The 16,062-nt window shown below is 38.5% G+C and overlaps 1 protein-coding gene across 1 annotated transcript; it reads left to right on the plus strand.

Moving 5' to 3' along the window:
- The first annotated feature begins 5,047 nt into the window (after window positions 1-5,047).
- LOC145341420 (C-C motif chemokine 8-like) lies at window positions 5,048-11,050 on the plus strand. Its single transcript, XM_080186361.1, has 4 exons — window positions 5,048-5,190; window positions 5,300-5,420; window positions 7,990-8,067; window positions 9,803-11,050. Exons 1-4 carry the CDS (start codon window positions 5,115-5,117, stop codon window positions 9,828-9,830), a joined length of 303 nt encoding a protein of 100 aa, XP_080042487.1. The 5' UTR covers window positions 5,048-5,114; the 3' UTR covers window positions 9,831-11,050.
- The last annotated feature ends 5,012 nt before the right edge of the window (window positions 11,051-16,062 follow it).

Here is a 16,062-nt window from a genome sequence, read left to right on the forward strand (position 1 = left end):
TTACTGAACAGGGGTATCAAGGGTCTAGGGCAGGTATGTGGAATTCAGCTACAGATCAGCCATGTTCTTATTGAATGGTGGAGCAGGCTCAAGGGGTTGAATCACTTACTCCTGTTCCTATGTTTCTATGTTCCTAGGGTTATGTTCATACATCCTCTACATAAAACCTATCTGTTGCTCAAAGTGGTTTCTTTGGAACAATTTTTCCTCTAATTTACTTTTTGTTGGGCAGGGCCTGTTTATTTTAATGCATGGTACTTTTTTTTGTTAAGCTATTATCCAAAGCGAGACCACTTGTGAATGGCTATATCATAGTTCCTGAGTTCCTGCACAGGGATGAAAATGTGTACTTTAGAAGCAATATTGTAGTAAGGGGTTGATGGCTACTAGATATAATTAGGTTGAGAAATCAGTTTTACTGTGCCAGCTTTACCACCATCAACTTGATTCACATTTTCCACTATTCCTGCTTGTATCCGCCCAAAATGTGTTCTCTGTCAAATACTGTAAAGTTCTAAAGTAAACCTCAGTGCTGTGTTTTTTTTTGTTGCAAATATGAATTCCTCGATGGAAATATTATTTTAGAATTCAGCAATAAATTTTAACTGGAACAAAGTTTCCATCAAGGAATTTGCATCAGTAAAGAACTGCAACACCAGTTAGAATGTGTTTGTGCTGATATCACAAATTCTATGATTTCCTGAATGATAAAGAATCATAAAACCGCAGAAGTCACCCTTTCATCTATAGTTTGTTTATCCTGCCTTTTCAAATTCATGTTGAACTGTACTCTATACATCTATACAGTTGTGACTGTCTGATGTCCCATTCAAATAACCATTCTTATTGTGAAGCTGTCCATTTTGCAAATCACCTCTTATCAATGTACAAATATGCGCATTTCAAGAAGGACTCATGGATTCTAATTGGGGGAATCATGTCCAATCATAGTCTCCAACAGTATTATAATTGAGGTTGTCCAATACAGCACAATGAAAGCTGAATGCACAAAATTAATGTGCATGGCATAGTACATACTATACTCTATTGATTCATTTGGACCAAATTTATGACCCCTCAACATGACCGGGTGTGAAACGTGCTGCCCTGCTTTTATTTTGACATGTATAATCTGTACAGAAAACATGCTTGTCATCAGTTTGGAGTCAAACACTGATGGTTTGTTATTTTTTGGTCAGATTCTGCCCAATATGTATTTTACCATGTATAACTCATTGTAAGAATTAAGCCAACCAGTTTCCTTGAGATAGCAAGTAAGAAATTAGTTTTGTTACAAAAACTCACTCAGGTGAAGTCACAGAAATTATTAACAACATGGTTTAAAATGTCCAATTTTCCATTAATGCAAAAAGCACCCAACTTCCCCAGGCTTCTACTTACAGAAACAAATGAACTTTTGTAGAGTTTCAGATGCTAAAACTTGGCCAAGTGAAAAGAAGGTAAAGACAGAAAAATTATTCACAGATTACCCAAATGCTTGTTCACAGCTAGAGAGTCAGTTTCCATACTGACTGCTGGTACTTTGGCGTCTCACTGGACCAGTCACTCTGCGATAATGGCTGATAGATTCTCTTTTCAATGAAGGCAAGTCTTAAATTAGAATCCTCCTTTAAGAATTCTCAGTTTGCAGCAATGAGGTCTTCTGGTGGATTTTCAAACCACAAACAGGGCTCAGCTTTATTGAGAGAGGATTCAAAGAGGAAGAGAGAGGCAATAGGGCTATTGTCCCAACTGTTACTGCGGCAGTACTGTGTAACCTCTCACTGGTTTCAATCTGAGGCTTATTTAACCATTGTCTTTGAGGGCTCTGTAAAGTGGTTTTTTCATATATCACAAATATAGGTGAGGTTTCTTATGTTTAGCACAAAATGTTCTGTTCAGAAGGTTCTATAGAAGATGACATTACAGTGTAATATTCCATGTAACGCATCTTTGGTAGTTAGCAGCTCAATCTGAACTTCCACAAGGCACTCTGGGCGATCAGCAGTAGCAAAATTGTATTCAATTATAATCTTTGACTTCATGGCTTGACATAGTCATTACTCCAACGTTGCCCTCAGGATAGGACACCAGCCTTGGCTCAATGAGCTGTGTAGGAGAACCCAGCAAAAGCAAGATGCCAGCCTAGTTTAAAATACAACTCAGGATGTGATGGTTTTTTTTAACAATGGAAAGCAGCATGCAATAAATAGTGTTGAATAATCCCATGACCAACAGACAAGATCAAAGCTCTGCAGTCCTGCCACATTCAGTCAAAAATAGTACTGGCCAATGAAACAATTAACTGGAGGATGGGGCTCCAAAATGTCCCCATCTACATTGATGGCAGAGTCCAGAACATAACAGCAAAAACAAAGCTGTAGCATTTATAACCAACTTCACCTAGAAATTCTGAGTGGATGATTTACCCATTAATTGCTGCTTCCATTGTTTGGAATGCATTTTTAGGTATGCCTGGTGCTGGTCCTGGCATGCCCTCCTACAACCTTCCTTGAACCAGTGTTGATGGTAGATATGCGGGGCCATGAGGTTATAGATTGTGGTTGAGTACAATTCTGCTGCTGATGATGGTGCATCACACCTCATGGATGTCCTATCTTTAGTTGCTGGATCTATTCGAAGTCCATCTCTTTTAGCACAGTGGTAGTGCCACACACCATGATGAAGAGTATCCTCAATGTCCTCAAGGCAGGTTAGTGGGGATGAGGTCAAGTATGCTTTTTCCTCTTATGGGCTCCCTCACCATCTGCCACAGAGCCAGTCTAGAATCTACGTCCAGGGTCTGTAGCACTAACCTTTAGCAGTCTAGCTGGGATTTTGTCAGAGCTCATTGTCTCTGTTGTATGCAGTGAGCTCAACTGTTTCTTACAACACATAGAGAGACTCAAATTGATTGAAGATGATCATCCATGATTGTGGGCAATGGTGAATCATCTGTTCATCACCGCTATTCACAACTGGATATAACAGGATTGCTTCTGTTTCATTCTTCCTGCCAAAATAGACAATTTCCATTTTCCCACATTATATTCTATTTGCCAGATCTTTGCCCACTGAACTAACCTATCTATATCCTTATGACCTCTACGTAATTTGCTTCCAGCTCGTCTTTGTTTGATCAGCAAATTTAACAATCGTATCTTGAGTCCCTTCATCCAAACCATTTACATAAATTGTAAGTTGAAATCATAGCTCTGATTCCTGTGGCAAACCACTCATTACAACTTGCCAACCTGAAAATGACCCATTTATGCCTACCCTCTGTTTCCTGTTAGTAACCAATCTTCTATTCATGCCAATATGTTACCCCTTACACCATAAGTTTTAACTTTCCTCAAAAACCTTTGAGGTGGCACATTATCAAATGTCTTTTGAAAATCTAATTACAGTACATGCACCGATCCCTCTTTATTCACAGCACATGTTACTTCTATCACAGTGCCCTGCTATAACATCTTTAATAATACTTCTAACATTTTCCCAATGACAAATAGGGAAACCATAGGCTAATTTGCCTATTGGTTCCTGCTTTCTGTCTCCCACATTGTTGTGAATCTGGAATCAACTATAGACCTGACGTGGCAATGATGATAGATTTCCTTTTCCAAAGGATATTCATGAATCAGATCCAAATGGGTTGTTACTGCAATCCAGTCACCATTATTAAAACAATATATTTATTTCTGATTTTAATTATTTAATTAAATTTTTATTCCCCATGGTGGGATCTGAACTCATTGCTTTGGATTATTATTTCAGAATTCAGGATTACTCAACCAGCAATATAATCATTGCAGTATTGATCCCTTGTTTGGTGGAACAAGTTGCTGAGTGTGCATCTTTGAAGATATAAATGTTCCAACTGAAAGTAACAGGTGCAAAGTGCTATCATGTGGGTCTACATAACAGCTAAAGCTGTGAAACCTCCTGGGTGTTTTAAACTGGGCCAAAGTGTAACACGTTGTCAGGAACACTATATGATAGATGTATTTCTACATCCAGTTGTCTTAAGATACAAACACAAAATATTATGTAAACTGGAAATTTCAAATAAAAGCAGAGAATGTGGGAAATGTTCAGTAGATCCTGCAATATCTGTGGAGAGAGAAACAAAAACCCAAATTTTCCAGTCAAGATTGATGCTGAGCAAGTTGACTTTGGAAAGATGAGAACAACGTCAGGCTCATTCATGCGGGCCAACTCTCTATTTAGGTTCGTATTTCAAGCACCCTGGTTGTTTGAGTGGCTGTAAGTCTGCTGGTACTGTGTAAGAGTGTCTGAATATCAATCACCTCGAAGGCACAAGTCTGGAGTGTGATGGAATTTTCTCCACTTGCAACTACAACAACACTCAGGAAGCTTGACACAATTCAGGACAAAGCATTCCATTAATCAGAATCCCATCCACAACTTAAACATTTTCACAACTAGGATCCCAATGTTGCAGTGTGTCCTATCTACAGGACGTAATATGGCAACTCAACCAACCCTCTTTGTCATCAGCTCCCAAAACCACAATCATCATAATTTAGAGGGCCAAGGACAACAGGAGTATTATAAAGTTATCATCTTCAATTTTTACTCCGAGTCACACATCATCCTAATTTGGACATTCCTTTGTGATTATTGGATCGAAATGAGAGCAATGTGGGAGAACCTTCACCTGAAGAGGAAGAAGATGGCACATTGCTACCTTCTCAAGAGCAACTGGGGATGGGCAATGTGTGCTGGTTGCAGATTTAAGATAAAATAACACTTGTTCTTGCAAGCAAGAAATAACATCAGGATTGGAGAAAAGAGATGAACACTTGAAATTCCATGAAGCCTTTCTTAGCAGTCAAAAGGGATGAGCTCGTTTTGATTTGGAGAAGTGAGTGATTAACTTTACCTCAAATCTTGAAATGAGCACTTCATTCGAATGAAACCACATAGACGTAACTGACACTGCCAACCATCTTCCTGTGTGCTTTTTATGATACTCGTGTTATAAAAGGGAAATAAGTTAACCATGAGAAACACACAACGGCAGAACCATTTCTAACCTCACTGCTGAAGAGACAGGTTGCAAAAAAAAACAATTCTCAGAGTCTACAATGCAGTCAAAAAGATTACTCCAAATTGCTGTCATTTTTATGTTGTTTGGAATCATCCTTGTATCAAGCGAGTCATGTAAGTTTTGCATTCTTTTAATATCTTCTATATCTGGTAAACAAACAGACTGATTTGAAAGAGGCTGTGTACGCTCATCTTGGACAAAAGCTGTACTCTTATTTTTCAGATCTCCGACCAAGCAGAGTTACCACAAGCTGCTGCAAGCGAGTGTCTCTAAGAAGATTCCCCTATAACGTTACACATTACAGGATACAGAATGCCCTTTCTCCTTGTGTGGAAGCTGTGGTGTAAGTGATTATGTTTAATTAAACCATCTTCAAAGGTTCAATATTTTATTTTATTTATTCACGGGGGTTGTGATTTTGCTGGTAATTAAGGACGTTCCAATTGTCCTTGTGAAAACAATGATGAGTTGCCTTCTTGAATATGACTGAGTAGCTTGCTAGATCATCCCAGGCAGCAGTTAAGAGCCAAAGACATTTCTATGGTTCAGGAATCACAGATTAGGTAAGGAAGGTAGATTCTCCTTCACTAAAGGACATCAGCGAACAAAGTAGATTTTGACCTTAATCGGATAGTTTCATAGTTACCATTACAGATACTAGAATAATTGAATTTAAACTCCCCAGCTGCGCACTAGGATTTGAACTCATACCTCTGGAAGGACTCTGGATTATTAGTCCTGCAATATATTCACTATGTTAACATATCCATAAATTGGATCTTCTAAAAATCCCCTTTTTTTGTATGTTTTTTCCCTGAAATTTTCTCCTCTTTCCCTGGAGGCTTCAATCATTCTTGGGCAGAGGTCCACTTGCCAATTTTTCTGTGAAACCTTGGCTTTGGGTGTATGCTCCAAAAATATTATTTCTGAAATTACTATTTTTTTTAAAAGCAGACATTGTACTTGGGCAACAAATACAATCTGGGCACACCCCAAGTCATAGAGTCATTGTGTTTTACCGCACAAAAAGAGGCCCTTCGTCCCATCCTAGAAAATATTTTGTTTGAAAGAGTACCCCATGATACCCCCTGACACTATGGTGCTGTGGCCATGTTTGTGTTAACAATTATCATGAGGTGTAGGAGCAGCTAGCTTGACAATCAATGTTGTATGTTCCTATGTTGACCATTTTCAGGAGAGGCAGTCTTAAGGGAGAATATCGGAGCAAACAAATATACTTTAACAAATTAACATATCGGCAAAGTACAAGGCGTTATAGCATAGCAGTGGGAGGGTGGTGTGAGGGGGTATTTTCAACAATCATTGTCCATTTCTTTTGACATAGTGATAGTGAATCTTGGAAAATTATTGGTAACTATTGTATTTTCTGGTTTTGTGTGAAGTGCAGAAAACAAGAAAATTTTGGCATTCCAAAATCCTTAGGCATATTTTGGAAAAAGTTTTTAATTGAACAAAAGATTTTTAAGCGGAGAAGACCATATTTATATCTAAATGGGTTGGAATAATAAGTTCCCCACATTGCTGACTGGATTCAAATCTTGATGAGTACAAAACTGATCTTCAAAAATTCTTGTAGATAATGCTTTGGAAACATTAGTTGGCATGCTCGATAATATATCAACATTAGAGATCACCACTGCCAATTCTTACAGAGATCAGAGGGTGCCATAAGACATTCCTCTCTTGCTACATAAGATACAAGTTGACATCTGCTTAAATGGATGAGCAACTCTGGTGTAATAATGCAACCACAAATGTAAATGATTTGAATGTTTATCGCTAATAGTACCAACGTTAATTTCTAACCATACATTTTTACATATTACAGGCACTTTATAAAATCTAGTAAATGCTTTCATTATGAAGATAAATAGCTTCTAATACACACTTTGAATAAACATCGATCTTCCAATTCCCAATCTCCTCATGCCTCCATCCTCAACCAGGATAGTTTTGCTACGGATTCCCTCCTTCATCCTTGCACAGAGGCTCAACCAATCCCCACTCACCACCACCTGCCTCTGCCTGACTCAGCTTGTTTTCACATTGAACAACTTCTCTTTCAACTCTGCTCACTTCCTCCAAATAAAATACATTATTTCTTATACACACATGGGTTCAAGCTACACCTGCCTGATGTATAATATGTGGAACATTTTTTGTTCCAATCTTACTCAAGTCCCCTCCCTCAGTTCTTTCTCCAGTGGACTGATAATTGTACGGGAGCCATTTTCTGCTTTCATTCTGAACTGGAAAATTGCATCGACTTTGCTTTCAATTCTCACCCTTTCTTTGCAATATGATCCATCTCTGAAGCTACCATTCTGTTCCAGACTTCTCTGTTTCCAAATCTGAGAATAGACTATCAGTCATTAATTGCTATGGTTGGAATTTTACTGTCTCGTCTGCCCCAGAATCAGGACAAGGGACACTTGCAGAACGGAATTCTCCGTTGGCCTTGCGTGGGGTTTTAAGAGCCTTGCCCGAGCGTGGTTGTAAAATCCTGGCATACAGTCTACTGACAATTATGTTCCTTTCACTCCCTCATACCTAGAAGGATTATATTCCATTTTCCCAGTCCTCCATCTCCGTTGCATCTGTTCAAATGTTCTATAAAAACAATTGCGATATATCTTCCTTTTTTTTCTACCAAGTATCCCCACCGCCATTGTTAATAGGTCAATCTTGTCTTTAAATATATTGACATGACAATTTACAACTTGGAATTTTTCCTGTCTTTATCTCAAAACATATTGCATCCTTAACAGAAAGCTTTACACATCAATAGTGACTCATGGCTCCAAACGTTATTTATATAAGTTGTGCACAAAAATTCTTTCTATTGTCAACTTCAAAATTCTAAAAGTGCTCTAATGTCTTTGCTATTTTAGTTTCTACACAGTGGAGGTTGGACCCATCTGTACGGATCCAGTTGCACGCTGGGTGCCAAAGAAAATCAGAGAAATCCAGTAAGTTGAATTTAATGCTGGTCAGATGTTATCTGTTTGGCTGACTATTTCACAGAATCGCAAGATTTGTTATGTTGCAGAAGGAGGCCATTCGGTCCATTATGTCTGCACCGGCTCTCCATTTGAACACTCTGACTTAGTGCCATTCTTCTACCATTTCTTCACAACCCTGTACATTGCTTCTATTTCAAATAATCATCTAATGCCCTCTTGAATGTCTCCATTAAACCTGCCTCTGCCACACTTACAGGGAATACATTCTAGACCCAAACTATGTACCATGTGAAAAAAAAAGTTTTATTTCTCCTTGGTATCCCCTTGAGAGCCCCCAGTGAAGATAACAAACATGCAAGTTTCTCTCTATTGGTCTTCCAATAGTAACTGCAGCCACATTGGCTCAACAGGAAGGGTGAGCATGGTCGGAGGTCTCCACTTTGGCACAATCAAAATCAGTATCCTCGCTACATGGTAAAAGTACCTTCAGTTAAAACACTGAGCCACTGGGCACATGGTAAGCTTGTTTTAAGGGAGTTATTGAACAGGGAGGCGAATTAACAGTATTCAACATAAAATCATTCTTTGTGTTGAATGTTAGTTCTGCATCCTTTCAGTTTGTAACTCCACAAATCAGAAATACCATGATGTCCTCAGTACCCTCTGAAAAATAGTTAATAGGATGATACTGGCCATCTTTTCCTCCAGCTGATAGTACCTTATTACATGTGTATTACATCTGACATTCCAGCATACACAGTACAGTACAAACCAGTATGCCAGATATTTTATCTGATGATGCAGAAATCTGATACTCCAGCTAGAAATAGAGAGGAGCTAGTGCACTCCAACCAATGATTAAATTGTTGAACTTAAATGTTCTCTTGTACTGAAAGGCACAATTTGACAAATATCATTTAAAGGTACTTTTGTTGAGAGTTTCCTTTGAGTAATTATGCTAATATTCTGTTCTGCAGGATTATTTTCTAACAGCAAGGTGTTGTTTTCCAATTAAGCCAGCTTTTACCTGCTTTCATTAGTGTTTGCTCCATAACTTGGGAGTAGTTTTCTCACATTGCATAAATAACTAATTTTGGATATTCATTCCTTTTCTACTCCCTGTCCTCCAATTTCATGATGTGGATATGCTGACATTGGACTGGGGTGGGCACAGTGTTCTCCAATTTCCACATTTCTCATGCATTTGTTTCTTTCTCGATGTTATTAACTTTTCTTTACTGCAAGTTTCATTGGCTTTTGTACATTTTATTCCTCTGCTTACAGCACCTTCCTTAACCCTGCATCAGCACAATAAAGTTAAGCCAATACAGCTTACATTGACTCATCCTTTTCCCAGCACCTCAAATACACAGGATTTAGAGCCTTTCAGCCTTTTCATCTCCTAACATCTTGATATCACCTTCAAATAATTCATGATTTACCATATCTTTGCTTTCACAATGTTCAATGCATGAACCCTGAATTTTCACTTCAGTTTCTCAGCTTAAAATAAATGATTTACTTTGTCTTTCCCTTGCTTGTCCTCTCTTTGTTAGTTTGCATGCTGATTTTTCTCTGAGTCTTAATATGCTTACTTTCCTCGTTATCGTCAAATATCTATCTTTCTTAATGCTTGTTCCAGGACTGTGCCTAGTTATACCAACAAAATATCTAAGTTTATTAATAGGATCATGCCAGTAGTTTGAGTTATATTCTCTACTAATCTTTTGTTTATTTCAAGAAACAGGATGGAGACTGGCAGTACCTAACAATGAGGAAGGGATGAAAACAGGCGCCACTGTTCAGTTATGCAAACGAATGTCTGTATTTTTACTGTGTCATTTGACCTCGGGAGTTACATATTTCTTACAAAAGCTCAATCGATCTCAAACTTCCTTTCCATAATAATGATCAAGTAAAAATTTCACTGAATGTTTGAATTCTCTGAATTTCTAAAGCCTGTGATTAGAAAGCCAGTTATAAGAATGATTGTCAAAGTATTTTATTCTCACTTTGTAAACTGAATTCCCAAGACAATCATAGCTCTCAAGATTAATCAGACAATCAGGGAATGAAACTTCATAAGCAATCGGAATATTTCATCTATAATCTTGTGATCTTTCAAGTAGTTTAGTACTTATCTAAGATTTATGCTTTGGAATACTCTATTGCTATGCTTTAAAGCTTAACATTGATGCAGTTTTATTTAGGAATAAGTAATATAAGTCACCTTGATGCTTGAAATGCAACAGTAATTTGAATCCTGAAAGCACTGTTAGATCTAGAATTCCAAAGTGAAAGCTCTGCTCATAATTCCGAGCCTCATCTGCCAAAGTCCAGTCTATTATATAGTAGTTAGTGGAATCCTATGTGTGCGATAATGATGTTCTGTGCCCAAGGCATCTTCCACAAGTTTTATTTGAGATAGCAATTATCAAATTTATCTATGTGACAATTATCAAATATAACAGAATGTCAATTCTCACCCAGCATTTGTTTTATATTGCTAGTAAGCAGAATGTTGGTGATACTTAGTAAAGTTCACTTATAATGTCTTATTTGCAAGTTTTTTTGTGCAAAAATACAATGCAATATGGAGCTGAGGTGGTAAATTATACTGAGGTGCATATTAACCATGATCTAATTGACAAACTCGAGGGCTAATCCTCTTCATATAGTCCTAGAACATCAACCATCAGATACTTGAAAACAAAGATATATTTAGCATTGTTTTGGAGTGAATTGCTGTATGAAATTTAATCAAAAGCTTTGGCAAATATTATTAATAAGAGCTCCATTGTTATTTCTGCATTATATTCAGGCTTAATAAAAGCTGCAACAGTATTATTTAGAATATTATGCATTATTCATTTATGTCTGAGGAACTTATTTTAGATACATGCTTAAGTATGCTAATCATTTATTTTTCTATTTTATTTTACAAATTTGGACTTTGTTTTTACCTATTAATAAAGGATAATGTAGCCTGCCTCATGTGTCTTTCTTAAGAACACTTTCAGCAAGCATTAATAGTCATCATGTTTCTGCAGCTATGATATTCCAAAGCAAAATCCTGGAATATTTTCCAGGAATATCCTTAGAAATAAAAACTCTTGTAGCATTCCCTTTTTTTGATGAAAATTATAGACTCTCATTTTGATTGTGTGCGCTCTGCCTGAAGGCGGGCTTTTGGTTTATCGTCTGTCAATGCTTCATCCTGAGCTTTTTTCTTCACATTTGGTTGTGTCAGTGGGTTTTCACCATCACCTTCCAACCCACTCAGAGGGCAGAACAATAACACAGGTCTCAGTTCTCAATTCTACCTCGGCCCAACCAGGAATCAAACCTGAACTTCACACTAGCCATGTGAAGCTAACCAAAGCGATATGGCAAGAGTTAGAAAGGATTACTATCTGAACAGAAACTACATATGATAAAAGCTCTCCCTATAAAGCTTTAATGACTTTGTAATTCATGAATTGTCCATTTAGCCAATCTTTAGTCACTTAAGTCAGTTTGGTTCAGTTGAAACAGCAGGTCACGGTTCCATGGCATTGGTTTGATCTTGTAATTGTACAGACGCACTATATTGATATTGTTCCATCTGCTGGATGACTCAGAAATTTCAGGCTCCACTCGTCTTCCTAAGGAGTCACACAGGATTTTATGGTATTATTTGGAAGAAAGGCAGGGCGTTCTTCAGCACCCTGATGGACATTTCTCCCTCAACTACAGCAATAACACCATTTCAAAAACATTGGTTCAAAAGTGCTTTGGGACATCCTGAGATTGTGAAAGATTGTGAAATTGTGAACTCACATTGAATGTGAGTTCTTTCTCTTCCTTATTTAATACAGTCAAAAGCAGATGATCTGGCGAGCCATTTATTCGTTGTTTGTGGAATCTTGCTGACTGAAAGTTGGTAACTCATGGGTATAAAGCATCATGAGCCATCCTGAGTAACATATATTTTGGACAAATTGATTGTGTGTGTGTAACCAGGTAGAAGAGAACAGCAAAATGCTTCAAATCAGATACTGTTCCAGTCCTTCCTTTTTGAATTGAATTACAATTTTTGCACCAATGCTCTGTAATTTAGGAGACCAAATATAAGCAAACCAATAATACACGAAACTTTTGAGGAACAAGCTGAAAACTGGAACTAAAACTGGTCCTTGTTTGCATCACACTTTCATTCCGCTCACATCACATGCAAAGGAACCTGCTTAAAACTTTTCATCATGAGTGAGATTTCTCACAATCTCTTTACTGAGTACAGGACAGCACACAATTCAAGGATATTGATTCAGAAAGAGTACATTCAAAGCTATTCTTTTGTCCCTAGAATTTTGCAAATGCAAAATTGAATGAAAATGTTATGCTTGAAAAATGTGCATTCTTTGCCTGTATAGATTACCAGGTTGTTAATAAGAATATTACCATTGAACATTATTAGAATCTGGAGACTCAGGACAATCCCAGACAATTAGCAACCATATTGTGTGTCTCCCACCCATTACTAATAAGAGATACTTAATTTGATTTGATTTGATTTATTATTGTCACTTGTATTGGGATAGGATAAGGAACAGATATGTAGGCAGATTGTGACAAGGTGTAAAAATAGTAAGAAGTCTCACAACACCAGGCATCTCCACATCAGATTTTAACTTCCCTTCTATTGACTGGGACTCACTAAATGCTAGGGGTATGGGTGGGACAGAGTTTGTAAGGAGCATCCAGGAGGGCTTCTTGAAACAGTATGTAGATAGTCCAACTAGGGAAGGGGTCATACTGTACCTAGTATTGGGAAATGAGCCTGGCCAGGCGATCGACGTTTCAGTAAGGGAGCAGTTCGGGAACAGTGACCACAATTCAGTAAGCTTTAAAGTACTGATGGATAAAGAAAAGTGTAGTCCTCAAGTTAAGGTGCTAAACTGGTTGAAGGCGAATTACAACAACATTAGGTAGGAACTGAAGAATGTAGATTGGGGGCAGATGTTTGGGGGCAAATCAACATCTGGCACATGGGAGGCTTTCAAGGGTAAGTTGGTAGGGATTCAGGACCTGCACATTCTTGTAAGGATGAAGGATAAGTATGGCAAGTTTTGGGAACCTTGGATAATAAGAGATATTGTGAGCCTAGTCAAAGAGAAAAAGTAAGCATTTGTCAAGGCTTGGAGGCTGGGAACACACAAAGCAAATGTGGAATACAAGGAAAGTAAACGGGCTAAAAGGGGTCATGAAAAATCATTGGACAGCAGGTTTAAGGAAAGTCCCAGGCTTTTTATACATATATAAAAAGCAAGAGGATAGCCAGGGAGAGGGTTGACTCACTCAAGGACAGAGGAGGGAATCTATGCATAGAGCCAGAGGAAATGGACGAGGTAGTAAATGAGTACTTTGTGTCAGTATTCACCAAAGAGGACTTAATGGATGATGAATCTGGGAAAGGGTGTGTAGATAGTTTGAGTCATGTTGAGATCAAAGGAGGAGGTATTGGGGTTCTTAAGAAACAGCAAGGTACACAAGTCCTCATTGTCTGACGGGATATGCCCCAACATACTGAGAGACGCAAGGGAGGAAATTGCTGGGGCTTTACATCCTCACTGGCTACAGGGGAGGTTCCAGAGGATTGGAGAATAGCCAATGTTGTTCCTTTGTTTAAGAAAGGTAGCAGGTAATTACAGGCCAGTGAGCCTTACGTCAATGGTAGAGGAATTATTGGAGAGGATTCTTCGAGATAGGATTTACTCCCACTTGGAAATAAGTGGACGTATTAGCAAGAAGTAACATGATTTTGTGAAGGGGAGGTCATGTCTTACTAACTTGATTGAGTTTTTTGAGGAAATGACAAAGGTGATTGATGTGGGTAGGGCCGTGGATGTTGTCTACATGGACTTCAGTAAGACCTTTGACAAGGTCCCTCATGACAGACTGGTGCAGAAGGTGAAGTCGCATGGGATCAGAGGTGAGCTGGCAAGGTGGATACCAGACTGGCTCAGTCATAGAAGACAGAGGGTAGCAGTGGAAGGGTACGTTTCTGAGTGGAAGATTGTGACAAGTGGTGTTTCTCAGGGATCAGTGCTGGGAACTTTGCTGTTTGTAATATATATAAATGATTTGGAGGATTATTAGTATTGATAATAATACTAATTGATTAGTAAGTTTGCGATGAGGACCATCAAAGATACAGCAGGATATAGATCGGCTGGAAGCTTGGACAGAGAGCTGGCAGAGGGAGTTTAATCTGGACAAATGTGAGGTGATGCACTTTGGAAGGTCTAATACAGATAGGAAATATACTGTAAATGGCAGAACCCTTAAGAATATTGATAGGCAGAGGGATCTTAATGTACAGGTACACAGGTCACTGAAAGGGGCAATGCACATGGAGGAGGTAGTTAAGGCATATGGCATGCTTGCCTTCATTGGCCAGCACATTGAGTTTAAAAATTGGCAAGTCATGTTGTATCTTTATTGAACCCGAGTTAAGCTGCATAGGGAATATAATGTTCAATTCTGGTCGCCACACTACCAGAAGGATGTGGAGGCTTTGGAGAGGGTACAGAAAAGATTTACTAGGATGTTGCCTGGTGTGGAGGGCATTAGCTATGAGGAGAGGTTGGAGAAACTTTGTTTGTTCTCACTGGAACGACAGAGGTTGAGGGGCGACCTGATTGAAGTCTACAAGATTATGAGAGGCATGGACAGAATGGATAGTCAGAAGCTTTCTCTCAAGGTGGAAGACTCAATTACTAGGGGGCATAGCTTCAAGGTGCAAGGGGCAAAGTTTGAAGAAAGTGTACGAGGCAAGTTTTTTACACAGAGAGTAGTGAGCACCTGGAACTCGCTGCCGGAGAAGGTAGTGGAAACAGATAGATAGTGAGTTTTAAAGGACATCTGGACAAATACATGAATAGGATGGGAATAAAGGGATATCGTCCCTGGAAGGCTCGGGGTTTTAGTTCAGTCTGGCAGCATGGTTGGTGCAGGCTTGGAGGGCCAAAGGGCCTGTTCCTGTGCTGTAATTTTCTTTGTTCTTTGTTATTGTTTCTTGCACATTATACAGACAAAACATACCTTTCATAGAGCACATGGAGTAAGAGGAAAGGAGAAATTGCAAAATTTTGGGTTACAGTCATTGCTGGACTATACAGAAATATCAGTTTAATGTATAGTCTGATGGCTTCAGGGAAGAAGCTGTTCTTGAATTGGTTGGTACATGATCTCAGACTTTTGTATCTTTTTCCTGACAGGAGAAGGTAGAAAAGAGTGTATATATAACCCGCATTGACCTGTAGGTCACTGCCTGAGTTTATTGCTATAGTTTGCATGAAAGTTAATAATTTGTTCTGACTTTATTTTGGAAAAGCAGTCTTACAGCGGAATTTTGTTGTCAAGTCTGTTTCCATAACAGTAAAGGGGCCCAATCCCCCTAAAACCTACATATCTTACTTTAGGCTGAGGATCACATAATTATAGTTTTGTTTCCTGTGGACACTAACAACTCTGCGGAACAATTTTCATTCTTGGTGTTCAAATTAATTTCATTCAAATTAATTAATTAGTGGAGGGTTGTAAACTCATTTTGAATACCAGGAGACTAATCAGATATGAACAATAAGGAGTCTATCTTTTATTTATGAACTGTGTTCACTAACTAGGCTTGTGCAGACCAAAGGACAGGCTGAAGCCTGCTCCTCCACAGTCTAAGAACACAAGCATAGATGAAGGAAAATGTATTAGCTTCCCACACAGATTCAGTTGTAAAGGCGTCGTACAATAATGGCAGATAATAAGTTTGCATACTTGAGGAACCATCCGCCAATTGTCACTGTAAGCTCTACCAGCTAAGAATCACATAACATGTGATTTGGGATAATATCACTCAGCCAGCTTTCAGCGGAAATGTGTGTGTGGAAGTTTTGATAGTTACAATTCTATACTTAGCAAGGGACAATGCATCAGCATTTTGGGGATTGCAAAAAATAAGAGTGA

Source organism: Carcharhinus amblyrhynchos, chromosome 3, assembly GCF_965287045.1.
Source record: "Carcharhinus amblyrhynchos chromosome 3, sCarAmb.v2.hapA, whole genome shotgun sequence".
Lineage (NCBI taxonomy): Eukaryota > Metazoa > Chordata > Chondrichthyes > Carcharhiniformes > Carcharhinidae > Carcharhinus > Carcharhinus amblyrhynchos.

Coding starts and splice junctions, on each gene's coding strand:
- LOC145341420 (XM_080186361.1), top strand. CDS start 5,115: ATGCAGTCAAAAAGATTACTCCAAATTGCTGTCATTTTTATGTTGTTT. Junction 5,421..7,989: donor CCTTGTGTGGAAGCTGTGGT/GTAAGTGATTAT, acceptor TTGCTATTTTAG/TTTCTACACAGTGGAGGTTG. Junction 8,068..9,802: donor AAGAAAATCAGAGAAATCCA/GTAAGTTGAATT, acceptor GTTTATTTCAAG/AAACAGGATGGAGACTGGCA.